Genomic DNA, 18,101 nt, shown 5'->3' on the forward strand with positions numbered 1-18,101 from the left:
GCCCGGAGTGAAGGTGGGAGGCGGCGGCCAGAGCAAAGGCCTGGCTCCTGGGTGCCGGAGGGAAACTGGTGCCAGCAGCCAGGGAAAGGAAGGCCCATTCTTGCACGAAATGTCGTGCATTGGGCCTCTAGGTAATAAATAACATCATTAATCTTTTAAAATGATGAGAAGAGTGGTATTAAGCATTTTTACAAATTTCTTTTTTTTTTAAATATATTTTTTTATTGATATTTTACAGAGAGGAAGGGAGAGGGATAGAGAGTTAGAAACATCGATCAGCTGCCTCCTACACATCTCCTACTGGGGATGTGCCCGCAACCAAGGTACATGCCCTTGACCAGAATCGAACCTGGGACCTTTCAGTCCGCAGGCTGACGCTCTATCCACTGAGCCAAACCGGTTTCGGCACAAATTTCTTTACTGTCTGGCTTACTAGAAGATAGCTTCTCATCTGCTTGTGCATTCTGTCTACAACAGCCGTGGGCAAACTACGGCCCGCGGGCCGGATCCGGCCCGTTTGAAATGAATAAAACTAAAAAAAAAAAAGACCGTACCCTTTTATGTAATGATGTTTACTTTGAATTTATATTAGTTCACACAAACACTCCATCCATGCTTTTGTTCCGGCCCTCCGGTCCAGTTTAAGAACCCATTGTGGCCCTCGAGTCAAAAAGTTTGCCCACCCCTGGTCTATAACAACATACATCATGTGGCCTCTGGAAAACTCCATTGTATAGTTGGGAGAAAATGAGAATTAAAAAAGGCTCATAGTATCTTAGTATTATTTTGAAGATAATTTTGATCCTTGAATTAATTTAGACCCCCTGAACAGGTTTTGGGACCTACTTTGAGAATTGCTGATTTAGGGATTCCTAAACTGGATTTAGGCATTTGTGAGACATATTCCAAGCTGTTTGACCATCGTTACTGTTTGGCCAACAGGTGCTTAGAGTGCTTGATAATCACTCAAGGACAACTTAAGGTACCTGAGGGCATCCTACCCTATATAATAAAAGCCTAATATGCAAATTGTCCCCTCGGGTGGTCATTTGACCGAGAGTTCGCCGGGAGACTGGGAATTAGACCGCTCACTATGATGTGCGCTGACCACCAGGGGGCAGCGTGGAACATGGTGGGCATCGGCGATGCGATGCTGGCAGCGGACTGCCGTGGAAGTGCTGCTGGCCCCGATGGACCGCGGCTGGATGGTGGAGCAGGTGAGCGAGTGGCGCCAGGCCTCGGCGGGTGTGAGCAGGGGCCTGATCACCTGCTGATCGCCCTGCAGACAGCTACCAATGGCAGAGGCAAGGGGCAGGGGCCCGGCCTTGATCCATTGCCCCGCAGGTGGGATGGTGGAGCAGGTGAGGGGGCGGCACCAGGCCAAAGCCGGGTGCCAGGCGGGACTGCAGGGCTGGAGGCGCGAGCTGGGGCCCAATCTCTGCAGGCTACCCCCAGGGACCCTACCCTTGCACAAATTCGTGCACTGGGCCTCTAGTGTTAATATAATGCTCTTAATGTTTTACCTATTTATGGTAACCTATATAATAAAAGCCTAATATGTAAATCGACCGAATAGCGGAATGACTGGTCACTATGATGCGCACTGACCACCAGGGGGCAGATGCTCAACACAGGAGCTGCCCCCAGCCCGCAGGCCCCAGGACAGCCAAGGTGGGTGCCAGCGGGGGCCCCCAATCGCCCCACAGATCACCCTGCAGAGGGAGGCAACGGGGCAGGGCAGGCGGACGGGTGGCGCCAGGCCGGCCAAGGTGGGGGCTTCCCTGGTCGCCCCGTATATCAGCCTGGATCACTGGCCAGGCCTAGGGACCCTACCCATGCACTAATTTTGTTCATCAGGTCTCTAGTATACACACACACACACACACACACACGTGCGCGCGAGCGCCAGATTATTATGACCGGCCAGATTATTATGACCACCCCATCAGTACTTCATGGGGCCACCTTTTGCCTTCAATGCTGCAGTGATTCTTCTTGGCATTGACTCCACGAGATGTTGAAAGGTGATGTGAGGAGTCTGACACCATGCCTGATGAATAGCACTGTCCAGTACTGTGAGATTTGATGGTTGTGAGCCACCAGCTGCCTGATGGCTCTTTTAACTTCGTCCCACAAATGCTCAATTGGATTGAGATCTGGTGATTGTGGGGGCCACCTTAGCAAGGTAAAGTCTCCCTCATGTTCTTGAAAGCACTCCTGCACAATACGAGCACCGTGGCATGGCGCATTGTCTTGTTGGAAGAAGCCATCTCCATTGGGATACACCATCAACATGATAGGATGAACTTGATCAGCAACGATACTTAGGTATGTTGTGCTATTCAGACGTTTATAATAATCTGGCCCTCTGGCAACTTCAGCGTGAAATTATAGCTAATTTGCCTACAAATGTCAGGTGGTCATAATAATCTGGCCACTCAGTGTATATACATATGTATTTTAATATAATAGGTGAATTTATTGAGGTCTATTAAAAATCTGTGATGGTTGATTTTTTTTAAATATATTTTATTGATTTTGAGAGATAGAGAGCTAGAAACATCGATGAGAAAGAAACATCGATCAGCTGCCTCCTGCACACCCCCTACTGGGGATATGCCCGTAACCAAGGTACATGCCCTTGGCTGGAATCGAACCTGGGACCCTTCAGTCCGCAGGCCAACGCTCTATCCACTGAGCCAAAGAGGTTAGGGCTGTGATGGTTGATTTTAATTGGGAGTTGATTATTTGGTACATTTGACACCTTTATGTTATTGAATCATCCCATTCAAGAAATGTATTGAGTTTCTATTAAAGTGCCATATACAGTGATCAACAAATAATAATATGACATGCTTCTGTATTTGGTTAATGTAATTGTATGTCAGTAATTGTGGAGAGCAGCTACAGCGTTCAGACAGGATCAAGCTTCAGACTGACTTGTGTCAAAGCCACATACAAGTCCCAACTTGGAGGGCAAAGCCCTCCCAGCACAATTATAGCCAAAAGGCTATGGTTGTAAGCTTGACCTTATAGTCTGACCCTGCAGTCCTAGGTAGCTAAGGGATGTGGGCTGCAGGAGGTGCAGCAAGTGCTGCCTAATCCAAGTTTTATAGAGTTCAGAGAATGGCAACAACAGGAAAGAAGCAGATTTGAAACTTGCCAGAACATCGTAAACATCTTGCCCTGGTTTTGCTTTGTGTGATCTGACTATAAAATAAAGCTTGGGCTTACAGGTTGTGTCACTGTTTCCTCATCCAGGCACACCTGGCCCCAACTGTATTCTCTTGTCTGTTTTCTTTAATCCTTCACTGCCCCTCCTCAGGTTCACCACTGGCCATGCTGGACATGGTTGAAGTAATATTTTATTACCAGGGGCCAGTGCGCAAATTCGTGCACCTTGAAAGGAACTGTGGGCCACGAGGCTGTAGTGGGCACAGGAGCGGGTCTCGGCTGATCCTCCACGCCCCGGCCTGGCCCCTCCCACCGCAGCTCTTGGTCCCCTGTCTGCTGGCACTGGCCCTGATTGTTCGGCGCTATCACTGGGTGCGAGTGGTGGCTGCTGCCCCAATCGCCCCTCAGAAGCAGGGGGAGGTGGAGAAGCCCTGAGGTGCTGGCAGCAGGTGCGAGTGCCAGGCGGGACCGTGGTGCATGGGAGCAAAGAATTTTCAGTAACCACCAAAGGCTCCCCCCAATGAAAGCGACTGGCGCCCCACCTTGGTCTGGTGCCCCCCCCCCCCACCTGCTCTACCATCCCGCTGCGCCCGACGCCCGCCATGTTCTGCACACGCCCCCTGGTGGTCATCACACGTCATAGTGACCAGTTGTTTGGCTGTTCCACCATTCGGTCTTTTTGCATATTAGGGCTTTATATATATTTTATAATTTTCTTGAGTCTTTAGAATATTTATTTCTTTGCTTATTTCTAGGTATCTTACAGTTTTCATTGCTGTTAATGTAATAGTTTTTCTTTTTTTTTTCTGGTAAATAGGAAAACTTTTCCAGGATGGTTGTTTGTCTTGTGTGTCACCAATTTATTGTACTCTTATTAGGAGTAGCTGTATAAAGGATGAGGACTATGTTGTGATTAGATTATTAGTTTGTCCTAATATGTGAATAGTAAAGGGGGAGAGCATGGAGAAAATTAAAGATATAGCAGCATTCAAATGTTTTAATTAGTGACACACAAATGACTGCTTTTTTTCCCCTTTCTTTCTATTTTATGCGTTGTAACAAATATGTATTGTTGAGAACGTTTAGTGCAAAAGGTATTTTGAAACCCGTATTAAACAGTATTGAAATAATCACAGTGTACTACTTGCCCCAGCAGTAACTACAACATTTACATAATGAAACACTTAATGTAGAACCAAAACCATGCTGTAACTATTTTGAGAATGTGGGAGGAAGGAAAAGGAATAAAGATCTAAGAAATACCATGTTACATTTCAACCAACAATGTATTAGAGTTATAATTTCTCTACATCCTCATTAACACTTATCAACTGACTTTTTGATTACTGTGTAGTAGCCATTCCCGTGGGTGTGAAGTGGTGTCATACTATGATTTTGGTTTGTCATTCCATGATGGTTTAAAATGTTAAATGTTGTACTTATTGGATATTTGCATATCTTGTTTGGAGAACTGTCTATTCAAAGCCTTTGCCCATTTTAAAATTTTTTAGGAATAAGAATTCTTTATATATTCTACATACCAACCCTTTATCCAGGTATGGTTTGCAAGTATTTTCTATCATTCTGTGAGTTGCCTTTCTTTTCTCCCATTGGAGGTTATTGTTCCACTTTCTTGGTGATATCCTTTGTAGCAAAAAGGTTCTAGTTTTGATGAAGTCTGATTCATCTATGTTTTCTTTGGTTGTTTATGTTTTTGGTGTCAGATCTAAGAAACCATCACTAGATCCAAGGTCGTGAAGATTTACTAGGTTTTCTTCTAGTAGTTTTATAGTGTTAAACTTTGAGCCATTTTAAGTTAACTTTTGTATATCATGTAACATGGGGGGTCCAGCTTTATTCGTTGCATGTAGATATCCAGTTGTCCTGACACCATTTGTTAAAAAGACTTTAATTCTTTGTTGAAATCAGTTCACCATGTGTGTAGGTGCTTATTTATAGATTCTCAATTCTGTCCCATTGATCTATATGTCTATCCTTAAAGCAGTACTTCTCTGTCTTGATTACTATAGCTTTGTATTAAGTTTTGAAATTGGGAAGTATGGTTTCTCTAACCTTGTTCTTTTTGAGATTGTGTTGGCTAGTCTGGGTTTCTTGCATTTCCATAGAGATATTAGGATCAGCTTGTAAATTTCTGCAAAAAAGGGGAGGAGGGAGTAGCTAGAATTTGGATTAGGATTGCATTTCACCTGTAGATCAGCGATTTTGAACTTTTTTTTCATCTCATGGCATATATAAACTAATTACTAAAATTCTATAGCACTCCAAAAATATGTTTTTTGCTGATCTGACAAAAAAAGATGTAATTTTGATTCATTTACAATGGACAGCTATTGTGTTGGCTGTTAACATTTTTTTATTTGACAGTCTTAGGGAAAAGAGGTCAGTGCCCTGACTAAATAGTCAGATATTGCATGTTTCAAAAATTCTTGCAGCACATTGTTTGAAAATTGTTGCTATAGATCAATTTTGGGAGTATTGCTAATATTTTGCCTTCTGATCTGTAAACATGGGATGTCTTTCCACTTATTTAGGTCTTTGGTGTTTTTCAATAATATTTTGTAGTTTTCAGAGTACATTTGCAACTCTTTTCAAAAACTATTCCTGAGCATTTCTTTTTTTATGCTATTGTAAATGGAATTCTTTTCTTAATTTCATTTTCAGATTGTTCATTGCTAGTGCATAGTTTAAATACAGTTGATTTTTTGTACAGTGACCTATCCTGCAATCTTAATGAATTCACGTATTAGCTGTAATAATCTTTTTATCCTTAGGATTTTCTCTGTGCATGGTCAGGTCTTAGGCAAGTTCAAATGGTTTCCTCCTTTTCTACTCTAAATGCTTTTTCTTTGTTTTGCCTAAAGTTCTGGCTAAATCTTGCAGTACAATGTTGAATAGAAATGGGGAGAGTGGACATTTTTGTCTTGTTTCTGATCTTAGGGGAAACTTTGTTTTCCCCCATTAAGTATAATGTTAGCTGTGTTTTCCCTAGAGACCCTTTTTTAGGTTGAGGAAAGTTTGGTTTCTATTCCTAGTTGGTTGACTCTTTTTATCAGGAAAGGGTGTTGGATTTTGGTTAAACACTATTTCTTCATTTATTACGATAACCATGTGTTTTTTGTCTTATTTACTAGAGGCCCAGTGCCCAAAATTCATGCACAGGGGCGGGGGCAGGGGGGGGCGGGTTCAGCCTGGCCTGTGCGCTCTCGTAATCCGGGACTCCTTGGGTAAGGTCCCTAGGCCTGGCTGGTGATCAGGGCCTAGCCCTGCTGCCACTGCCACTGCTTGCCATCTGTGTGGTGCTGCCCCCCCCCCCCCCGCCCCCGGGCGCCCCCCTCTTCCCCCCGCCACCGGTCGCCTCCCTCTGCGGGTAACAGGCGTGGGGTACGATAGCTTGGCTGACCTAGGCCTCCCTCTGCAGGGTGATCACTGGCCTGCTCACACACCCGCCACAGCATCGCTGGCTGGTGACCTGGGCCTCCCTCTGTTGGGCGATCACTGGTCCCCAAAATCGATCACCCCGCAGAGGGAGGCCCCGCCCACCCACCTCAGTGCTGCCAGCTAGGTGGCCTGGGCCTCCCTCTGTGGCTGCCGGCAGGAGGCAGCTGATGAATCTTTCTCTGTCATCAATGTCTCTCTCTCTCTCTCCCTTCTTTCTCTAAAATCAATAAAAACATTTTTCTAAAACGTTTCCCTGTAGGTGAATGTGCTAGATTATTTTGTTCTCGAGTAACATTTAGATCTTCTTTGTTTTCATTTAAGTGCCAAGGATGACATTGATCTTGATGCCTTGGCTGCAGAAATAGAAGGAGCTGGTGCTGCTAAGGAGCAGGAGCCTCAAAAGTCCAAGGGGAAGAAGAAAAAAGAAAAAAAAAGGCAAGACTTTGAGTAAGTATATTTCAAATGTATTTGCTTTTTACTAGCTTCGGTACAAGATTCACTTATTAAGCTGATTCCTTGCTTTAAATATATTTTCATCTTTTCTAGTGAAGATGATATCCTGAAAGAACTGGAAGAATTGTCTTGGGAGGCTCAAGGCATCAAAGCTGACAGAGAAACCGCGGCAACAAAGGTGAATGGTTGTTAGCCAGCCTTGCTTCCTAGTGCCTGTTTTTAGGGAGCTGCTTTTGCAAACAGATAAAATTTTCTATAAATTCTGATGCCAACAGGGGAAAAGCAAGTTTTAGGAAAGAAATAATGTCTTTTAAAACCTTTTACAGATAGAAAGATGCTTTACTTGGAATCTAAAGGTATTTTGGGATATGTTGCCTGTTTATAAAATTGATATATTTGGAGATAGACCATTTCCTATCTCCACCTTCAATTTCTTAAATATTGTTTCTTTTTCATCATTTGAATTTGGAGAGGCTTCAGAACAGTGGGAAAGTGATAGGTATTTCTTCTTATTTCAATACCTCCCTTAAACTTTGTGTGCCATTTGAAGAAGCTAGTAAGTGTGGATTGTGATTAGTGCTGGCTTTAGAGCACCTGAATTCTGACATTCACTGTAGTGTGAGATGTGCCTGACGCCTAGGCTAGCTTTCGTTACTTAGTTGAGGTTTATATCCTTATAAAAAAAGACTTGAAAATATTTTGAGAATTTTTTGATGTGTTTTTAATGAAGTATGTGACTCTGAGGAGTTTCAATTATTTATTTTAAAACAAAATATAACTCTGTTAATATTTCTAACAATGGAAATTTTTTAGCCAACAGAAAATAATGAAGAAGAATCCTTCTCAAAACAAGATAAAAAAAAGAAAGGACAGAAAGGCAAAAAACAAAATTTTGATGAGAATGATAGTGATGAATTGTTGGAAGATAAGGATTCAAAATCAAAAAAGACAGCAAAACCAAAAGTGGAAATGTACTCTGGGAGTGATGATGATGATGATGATTTAAAAAAACTTTCTAAAAAAGCTAAAGGGAAAACTCAAAAATCAAATAAGAAGTCGGATGGGTCAGAAGAGGATGAGGATAACAGTAAGAGAATTAAAGAGCGTTCCAGAGTAAATTCTTCAGGGGAAAGTGGTGATGATTCAGATGAATTTTTGCAGTCTAGAAAAGGACAGAAAAAAAATCAAAAAAATAAGCCAGGTCCTACTGTAGAGAGTGGGAATGAAGATGAAGACTCCTTCAAAATTAAGACAGTGGCCCAAAAGAAGGCAGAAAAGAAAGAGCGTGAGAGAAAAAAGCGAGATGAAGAAAAGGCAAAACTGCGGAAGCTGAAAGAAAAAGAAGAGTTAGAAACTGGTAAAAAGGATCAGAGTAAACAAAAAGAACCTCAAAAGAAATCTGAAGAGGAAAGTGTAAAATCCAAGGTGACTCTTGATACTGGAACAGCCCCTGCCTCTGATGAGAAGGGAGAGGTGCCCATAGCCACTGAAGGTTGGTAAAATTATTGCAGAAAGGGCAAAAGGCTTGGGTTCATATTTAATCTAAGGTTTGATCATTATGCCCCAAAGTCATTTTCTTATTTGTCCTTGGTTATAAAGATGCTTAATTGTAAGAAAATCTTTAAAAAACTACATCTGTGTACTTTCTGAATTGATGTTTATTGTTAAAGATTTATATGTAATACAAAATGTCTTTCAAGCGGTTTGTACACAGACTAACATTTTTATAGAATTTCACTGTGATAACCAATTTTTTGTTGTTGATAAAGAGTGGAAATTGCCTAATGAAAATTTATTCTTCTCTGACGATAACTTGGTGTCAGGTGATAACTGAATTCTTTCCTGTTTTATATTTCTTTTTTTTTTTTAAATATATTTTATTGACTTTTCACAGAGAGGAAGGGAGAGAGATAGAGAGTTAGAAACATCGATGAGAGAGAAACATCGATCAGCTGCCTCCTGCACATCTCCTACTGGGGATGTGCCCGCAACCCAGGTACATGCCCTTGACCGGAATCGAACCTGGGACCCTTCAGTCCGCAGGCCGACGCTCTATCCACTGAGCCAAACTGGTTTCGGCTATATTTCCTTATCAAAGTTTTTATTAACTTTAAAGAGAGAGGAAGAGAGAAAGAGAGAGGAAACATTAAACTGAGAGAGGGAGAAACATCGACTGGCTACCTCCTGCATGCCCCTTACTGGGGATAGAGCCCACAACCCAAACCGGGAATTGAACTGGTCACCTTTTGGGTGCATGGGACGATGCTCAACCAACTGAGCTACCCAGGCCAGGGCTCTTAGCTGTTTTTAAAAACCCAATTCAGCCTGTGAAATAGAAAAGTAAAAGATGCTGAAATTAGTTAACATCTTTTAAGCAATAGCCACTTTTTAGTACCATAACTAATTAACAAAAAATAAGCCTAATAGTTAAATTTCCCATTCTTAATCAGAATAAAAACAGATCAAATGATTCACATAGCTTTTCTTTAGACTAGTAAAACTTTTAAGGGGAAAATTGACATAACTTTTTTAACCACTTGAAATATTATCTGGACATATTTGAAGAGAAACACCATGAAAGTAGCTTTATAATTTTTAGCTTTCTAAGCATAATTCTATAGAGTTCTTAGAATATAATTACCTATATTTTTGTGTTTTACCCTTCTAATATTTTAAGATTGGCATCATTCATATTATTCCCATTTTATAGAAGCAACACTAGCTAAGAATTAAGGCAGGAATTCAGACACTGTGGATTAAGAGCTACATTAGATACATTATATCTTGTCCCTGCTGACAAGATCCTGCTGTCTTCTGGCATCTCTCAGGACAACTCAGAGCAACACCAGCGTTGCAGGCTTCTAAGGAAGCTAACTTGGGGATTCTAAGCTGATCTAGGTGCTCAGGTTCTCCTGTGCTCTTCTGGATGCCTTGATGCCTACAGGCTCTAGCCTGCTGCTGGCATCAGCTTCAGCCCATTATGGTCCTAGAATTCTGGGGTTTGCTCATCATTGCCTTAGGAAACTTTAAAAAAACAACAGTTTATCTATTCTTTTTTGATAGATGACAATGAAGCAGACAAAAAGAAAAAAGATAAGAAGAAAAAGAAAGAAAAGGAAGACAAAGAGAAGGAGAAGAAAAAAGGACCTAGCAAAGCCACAGTTAAAGCTATGCAGGAAGCTCTGGCTAAGCTGAAAGAAGAAGAAGAGAGACAGAAGCGAGAAGAGGAAGAACGCATCAAACGGCTTGAGGAGTTGGAAGCCAAGCGGAAAGAAGAGGTACGTTTTCATAAAGTTGCCGACATTGACATTGTGTTTAACTTAAAATCTCTTCTCTATGAAATATCTCTAACCTCTAAATCTGTTGTCTGGATTTAAATGGTACAGAAAATTCTACCTTTATTTCCTAAGGTACAGACAGGTGTTGCTTATGTATCATTGCCAAGACATAGTCTATTCTCATGAATAATCATTATGTGCGCCCTGGCTGGTGTTGCTCAGTGGTAGAGTGTCGGCCCAAACACTGAAGGGTCACTGGTTCGATTCCTGGTCAAGGATGCATGCTGGCAGGCTCGTTCCCTGGCCTTGGTTGGGAACATGCAGGAGGCCACCAATCTATGTTTCTCTCTCACATCGATGTTTCTCTCTCTCTGTCTGTCCCCATCCCTTCCACTCTCTCTAAAAATCAGTGGAAAAAATATCCTTGGGTGAGGATTAACAAAAAAAATTATGTATAACATTTAAAATATTATCATTTGGAATCTCCTAACATAATACTTTGCATGTATCGCAAAAGCTTTGTTTGAAGCTTGGGTTTTTTACATTTAAATTTTATAATTGATTAAGCTAGTACAATTTTTGTCTGATATATATTCTTTTATAGGAAAGATTAGAACAAGAAAAAAGAGAAAGGAAAAAGCAAAAAGAAAAAGAAAGAAAAGAACGCTTGAAAAAAGAAGGGAAACTTTTAACTAAATCTCAGAGAGAAGCCAGAGCCAGAGCTGAAGCTACCCTTAAACTTCTACAAGCTCAGGGTAAGTAGTATTTTTAATTAATGGGAAGAGTCTAGATGCTTCTCAAGTAGTTGTGTCTTTATAATGGTCAAAATGAAAATTGAATTGTACTAGAACAATTCCTATGAAAATGCTGTGAAAAAGTCTAATAATGTTAGGTGATATAATTTCCTTATGTAGGGAGATGACTTACATACTATGTTAAAATTTTATGTGTAAATGATAGTGTATGTATAAAAACATATTTTTTGTCCCCCAAAATAAATGAAAATAGAGAATATAGTTAAATGAGTCCCCATTTACCCATCACTCAGTTTAAACAATTATCAATATATATCATTTTTGTTTTGTCCTCCACCCACTTTTTTCCCTTGTGGTATTTTAAAGTAAATTTCAGATACCATATTATTTTACTTATATTTTACTTTAGTATGTATCTCTAACAAGTAAGGACATTTTACTTTTTAAGGTGAATAGAGTACATCTTACTTCTAACAAAGTTAATTCCTTGATAGCATCTGATTTTCTGTCCATTTAAAATTTTCCCCCATTTGTCTCCAAATGCCTTTTATAATTGATTAAGAAAATAAAAAAATCAGGATCCAGAGCCATAAAACAAGCTTTAAGACATTTGAAAGAATTAAAGCAAACAGAATAAAAAATAAAACATAATTAAACTGTCTGGCTGGTGTGCACAGTGGTTAGAGCATTGGTCTACACACTGAAGGTTCACGGGTTTGAATCCTGATCCAAGGGAACATAACCTGGGTTGCAGGTTTGATTCATGCCCTGGTTGGGGTGAGTGCAGGTGTCAGCCAATCAATGTGTCTCTCTCATATTGATGTCTCTCCGCCCTCCCCCCACTTTCTTGCTTCCTCCCTTTCCCTCTCTAAAAATCAATAGAAAAAATATCTCAGGTAAGGATTAACCAAACACACATGCACGCACACAACAATTACACTAGAAAAGAATAATAGAAATATATTGAGAAAAATCCAGAAATATTTGAAAATTAAACAACCTACTTCTTATTAATCCATGAGTTCAAGAAGTCTCATTGAGAATTAGAAAGTAACTTAAAAAAAGATAAAGCACAACAAAATTTTGAAAATGTGCTTAGAGGGGAATTTATAGCATTAAAATGCTTCTTTTAGTAAAAGAAGAAAGATTGCACATCAGTAGTCTTACGTTTCCCATCCTACCAACCAAAAATAAGAAGAGCAAAGTAATGTAATAGAAAAAAAATAGAAAGAATCAATGAGGCCTCCTCATTCTACCCCGCCTGCTCGGCAGCGGAGGCGGTGGTGGCGGCAGCGGTTGTCCCTGCCTCTCTGCCACCTCCACCTCGGCTTATCTCCCGGCCAGTGGCGTTGGCAGAGAGGGGGACAGTAGTCATAGACGCCCGCCCCTGCCTCACAAGAAGCTCCCCAGTTGTTGCACAGTCTCACTCTTTGGGGAAAGTTTATGCTAGAAGACTGAAGGCAATTAATGGGTGAATATGATCAGATTTCTCCACCAAGTTCTCAGTCTGATAAGGAAAATCTCTTGTTGTCAACCTAAAGAAGCATTCAGAGAAGACATCTGACTCCTTTCAAGATGAACTTGAAGGTTATATCAAAGTTAAGAAAGCCAGAGGCTTAGAACCAAAGACTTGTTTCAGACAGATGAGAGAGGACTATTTTGGAAACCTGTAGGGACAAAGAAGAGGTTGATTTCAGACCTAGGTACAGAATATTTGATCAAAGACTCCCAACTGAAACCATCCAGACCCACCCAAGGTCATGCAGTGTTTCACAAATAGTGGAAAACCAATTACCTCATACTACCAGCTCATGACAGCATGAGATACTGTCAATTCACCAGGGACTGTTTCTCAGAAAAACCAGCACCCCTAAACCTTAGTCATCAAGAGTATAATTATAGCTCATACAGTGTCGAATCTAGAGTTTACAGGCACCTCTCAGAAACCAGTACCAGTGCCCATAAAGCCGGCCATGAACGGATACATGAGAAGAGAAAATGGCACCCAGAAGGAGGCAAAGAAAAATCGGAGGAGCAGCAGCCCAAACATAAGAGGAAAAAAGGTTGTGAGGAAACAGATTTAGACAAACACAAGAGCATCCAGAAAAGCAACACAGAGGTAGAAACAGTCAGGATCAGTACAGAAAAGTTTAAGAATCAAAGGGAGAGAAAAAGACGAGATGTAGCCTCTAAGAAAGAGGATTGTAAGCGTAGAAAAGAGAAAAAGGAACAAGGCACAGAAAGGATGGAGGAGGAAATGCTTTGGGACCAATCTATCCTTGGACTTTGAAGCTCTTGAGTTGATTCTCCTGAGGTTAAACTGAAAAATCATTGAGGAGCTTGGTTTTATGATGTTCATGTTCATAGCACTTTTCTCATGGAAATAGGTACTTTCACTTCTAACAAAGGCCAAGTGAACAAAAAGTATTTAGGCTTTGGCCGGATAGCTCAGTTGGTTGGAGTGTGGTCCCAATAAGCCAAGCTTTCAGCTTCAATCCCTGGTCAGGGCACATATAAGAAGCAACCAATGAATGCACAAATAAGTGAAACAACAAATTGATGTTTCTCTCATTCTCTCTCTCCCTTTCTCTCCTTCAAATCCTTAAAGTATTTAGTATGCTTGATAAATCCAACATGGAAATTACTTTTCTTCATTTCCTAGAAACATCAATACATTTTTCTTACATATAATGTAATTTCCCTTAATGAGAGCAGCTTTGCTTTTATTCATCAAACTGCTATGATTATGGAAATATTTTTCCCTTGGGAAGTCATTTATTTTAAATTGGAGGATTAATAGGCTTTGTAGAATCTATTTTTTTTTTTTATTGCTTAAATTATTACAAAGAGTATTACATATTTCTCCTTTTTTTCCCCCGCCCTTGACAATCCCCTGGCCTCCCCTTCCCCCCAGTGTCTTATGTCCATTGGTTATGCTTATATAGAATCTATTTCTTAATTGGGTTTGTTTTAGTTTGGGGTGGGGTATTTTTATATTCATTAGTTTTCTCAATTTACATTTTTTTCCTCTGAGATATATATATATAAGTTCTTGGTATTTTATAGATTGAATAATAAAAAATGAAATACATTAAAATAATCTTAGGTTACATATGGTTTTAAAAGTTTCAAAGAATATACAAAATCCATTTATAATAAGTACTTATAATGAAGTTCTAGTTTCTAAAAAAAAAGAATGAAGCCAAAAACCAGTTCTTGAAAAAAAAAAAAATCAATAAAATTGATAAACTTCTAGACTGACTAAGAAAAAGCTAAGACAAATTATTGATATCAGGAGTGAAAGGGTCGGGAGAGGCATCATCCTTACAGATCCTATAAGTATTAAAATGATGATAAGGGAATAGAATGAGCAATTCTATACTCATAAATTCAAAAGCTCAGATAAAATAGGGCCATTCCTTACTAGATATAAACTATCAAAACTCACAAAGAAGTACATAACCTGGATAGTCCTATATCTACTGTAGTCTCCCTTCAAATGTGGAGGATACATTCCAAGATCCTCAGTGGATGCCTAAAACCATGGAGTAACAAAACATACTTATGTTTTCTCCTACATATACATATCTCTGATAAAGTTTAATTTATAAATTAGGCACAGTAAGAGATTAACAAGAACTAAAATGAAAAATATAACAATATTAACTATAATAAAAGTTATGTGAATATGGTCTCAAATTAAGACTACAATGAGATATCACTACACATTTATTAGAATACATAAATTAAAAAGAAAACATCTGTTTTAACCAAATGCTGGTGAGGATATTGAACAGTTGATACTCTCATACATTACTGCTGGGAATGCAAACTTGTAAAGACACTTTGGAAAACAGTGGTCATTTGCTTAGAAAATTAAATACATATTTACCTAATGTGCCATAATTTCCACTCCAAAATCTTTACCCCAGAGAAATGTTCACACAAAAACCTCTACGTACAAATACTCATATCAGCTTTATTTATAAATGTCAAAAACTAAAAAATAACTCAAATGTCCTTCAATTGCCTACTAAATAAAGAAAGGAACTGTGTTCCATCAATACAGTGGAATGCTACTCAGCAGTAAAAAGAAATGAAATACTGGTACATACAACAAAGAGGATGACTCATCCCTTAAGATGACAGCAGCCAGACTGTAAGGTACATTTCTGTGACATTTGGAAAATGCAAATCTTTGAGGATGTAGAACAGGTCAGTGCTGCCAGGGGCTAAGGATGTGAGCAGAGTTTGACTACATAATATCCACAGAGTGATGGAATTTTTTTTGCATCATCGTGATGGTGGTTGCATAATTTTAGGTATTTGTCAAAAGTCTTAGAACTGTACACCAACATAATGGAATTTTATTGTATGGGTAAAATTTAGAATGCCTTATATAAAAAAGGTTTTTCCATGAATGTTATTTTTTATATTTTAAGGTATGTATCTTTGAGGTGAATAGAATGTTATGTGTTTAAGTACTATCTCTTAAGGTGACATACAGGTTAGCATAAACCTGAAATTTTCCATTATCCCTCAGGTGTTGAAGTGCCATCAAAAGACTCTTTGCCAAAGAAAAGGCCAATTTATGAAGATAAAAAGAAGAAAAAAACTCCACAGCAGCTAGAAAATAAAGAAGGTTTGTATACAAAATAGTCTGATTTAGAAACTTTTTTTTGCTTTTTCCCACACTTTAAAACAGAATGGCTTTAAAAAAGAAATCAACAAGTCAGAATGGCATATTAAAACTGATTTTTTTCACACTTTTCTGATTTTTGTTATTCTCAACTGGTTGAAATAATAGGGTGATGAAAAAGTACTTGTGTTTTAAAAATCTGGATCCTACCCTATAAATAACTATTTTTTAATTTAATTTTATTTTTTAATCTTTATTGTTGAGAGAGTATTACAGATGTCCCCACCTTCTTTCTCCCCTTTGTCCCTCTCCACTGGTTCCTGCCCCATCCCAGGCCTTCACCACCCTATTGTCTATGTCCATAGGTAATGCATACATGCATATAAGTTCTTTGGTTAATCTCTTTCCTCCGCCCTTCCCTCTGAGATTCTTAGTCTGTTCCATGTTTCCGTGCCTCTGAGTATTTATTGCCATTTTATTCATATTTTTTATCTTTTTTTTCCTTTTTCTTCTTTAAGAAGACCCTTTAACATTTCATGTAATGCTGGTTTGGTGATGATGAACTCCTTTAGTTTTTTCTTGTCTGTGAAGCTCTTTATCTGACCTTCAATTCTAAATGATAGCTTTGCTGGGTAGAATAATCTTGTTTGTAGATCCTTGCTGTTGTCACTTTGACTATTTCTTGCTACTCCCTTCTGGCCTGCAAAGTTTCTTGAGAAATCAGCTGACAGCCCTAACCGGTTTGGCTCAGTGGATAGAGCATTGGCCTGCAGACTGAAGGGTCCCAGGTTCTATTCCGGTCAAGGACATGTACCTTGGTTGTGGGCACAACCCCCACAGTGGGGAGTGTGCAGGAGGCAGCTGATCTATGTATCTCTCTCATCGATGTTTCTAACTCTTTATCCCTCTCCCTTCCTCTCTGTAAAAAATCAATAGAATATATTTTTTTAAAAAAATTAGCTGACAGCCCTGTGGGTGCTCCCTCATAGGTAACTAACTGCTTTTCTCTTGCTTCTTTTAAGATTCTCTCTTGGTCTTTAACCTTTGGCATTTTAATTATGATGTGCCTTGGTGTGGGCCTCTCTGGGTTCATCTTGTTTGGAACTCTTTGTGCTTCCTTGATTTGTGTGTCTATTTCACCAGATAAGGGAAGTTTTCTGTCATTTTTTTTTTAATAGGTTTTCAATTTTTTGCTCCCTCTCTTCTCCTTCGGGTACCCCCATGATGTGAATGTTGGTATGCTTGAAGTTGTCCCAGAGGCTCTTTACACTATCTTCATATTGGATTCTTTTTTCTTTCTGCTCTTCTGATTGGGGTTTTTTTTTGCTTCCTCATATTCCAAATTGCTGACTTGATTCTCAACGTCCTCTACTCTATTGTTGACTCCCTGTAAATTATTCTTCATTTCAGCTAGTGTATTCTTCATTTCTGAATGGTCCTTTTTTATGTTGCTGATGTTCTCACTAAGTTCCTTGAAGTTCTCACTAGGTTCCTTGAGCATCCTTATAACTATTGTTGTTGTTTTTTAATATATTTTATTGATTTTTTACAGAGAGGAAGGGAGAGAGATAGAGTTAGAAACATCGATGAGAGAGAAACATCGATCAGCTGCCTCCTGCACATCCCCCACTGGGGATGTGCCCGCAACCCAGGTACATGCCCTTGACCGGAATCGAACCTGGGACCCTTCAGTCCGCAGGCCGACGCTCTAGCCACTGAGCCAAACCGGTTTCAGCCCTTATAACTATTGTTTTGAATTCTGTATCTGGTAGTTAGCTTGCTTCCATTTCATTTAGTTCTTTTTCTGTAGATATTCTCTTCTTTTATTTGCAACATGTTTCTTTGTCTCCACATTTTGGCTGCTTCCCTGTATTTGTTTCTATGTATTAGGTAGAGCTGCTTTGTTTCCTGGAATTGGTAGAGTCTCCTTGTGTAGTAGGTGTCCTATATTGCCCAGTGGCTCAGCCTCCCCAGTCACCTGAGCTCAACACTCTAGGTGCATCCCTGTGTGGGCTCTTTGCACTGTTCTGTTGTAGTTGAGCCTTGATTGCTGTTGGCATCACTGGAAGGGATTGACCTCTAGGCTAATCAGCTGTGAGGACCAGCTGTGACTACAGCTGAAGAGCTAGTGTGCAGGAGACACCCCCTATGGAGCAGGACTTGTTTCATTGTGGCTTTGGTGCTCACCAAATGCATCCCTTGGATGTGTCGCTCATGGATGTGGTAGGGTTGTAATCTGGTGTGGTCTTAATCTGACCACTGAGTGCACTGGCTCTGGGACCTCCTGGGAGGTTCAAAGTCAGCTATTGCCTGTTCCCTGCTTGGCCAACCTCCCCCCCCACC

The 18,101-nt window shown here is 39.9% G+C and overlaps 1 protein-coding gene and 1 pseudogene across 1 annotated transcript in view; both read left to right on the plus strand.

Annotated features, from left to right (window-relative positions):
• The first annotated feature begins 1,129 nt into the window (after positions 1 to 1,129).
• Positions 1,130 to 18,101, plus strand: part of EIF5B (eukaryotic translation initiation factor 5B) — a 53,223-nt gene continuing 36,251 nt past the window's right edge. The window contains exons 1-7 of the mRNA XM_014529763.1: positions 1,130 to 1,175; positions 6,933 to 7,080; positions 7,180 to 7,264; positions 7,900 to 8,578; positions 10,150 to 10,364; positions 10,969 to 11,119; positions 15,663 to 15,761. Coding sequence (XP_014385249.1) covers positions 1,130 to 1,175; positions 6,933 to 7,080; positions 7,180 to 7,264; positions 7,900 to 8,578; positions 10,150 to 10,364; positions 10,969 to 11,119; positions 15,663 to 15,761 — 1,423 coding nt within the window. The remainder of the gene's footprint in view (positions 1,176 to 6,932; positions 7,081 to 7,179; positions 7,265 to 7,899; positions 8,579 to 10,149; positions 10,365 to 10,968; positions 11,120 to 15,662; positions 15,762 to 18,101) is intronic.
• On the plus strand, positions 12,634 to 13,743 carry LOC106724025 (annotated as a pseudogene).

The sequence above is a fragment of the Myotis brandtii genome, unplaced genomic scaffold (assembly GCF_000412655.1).
Source record: "Myotis brandtii unplaced genomic scaffold, ASM41265v1 scaffold1169, whole genome shotgun sequence".
NCBI lineage: Eukaryota > Metazoa > Chordata > Mammalia > Chiroptera > Vespertilionidae > Myotis > Myotis brandtii.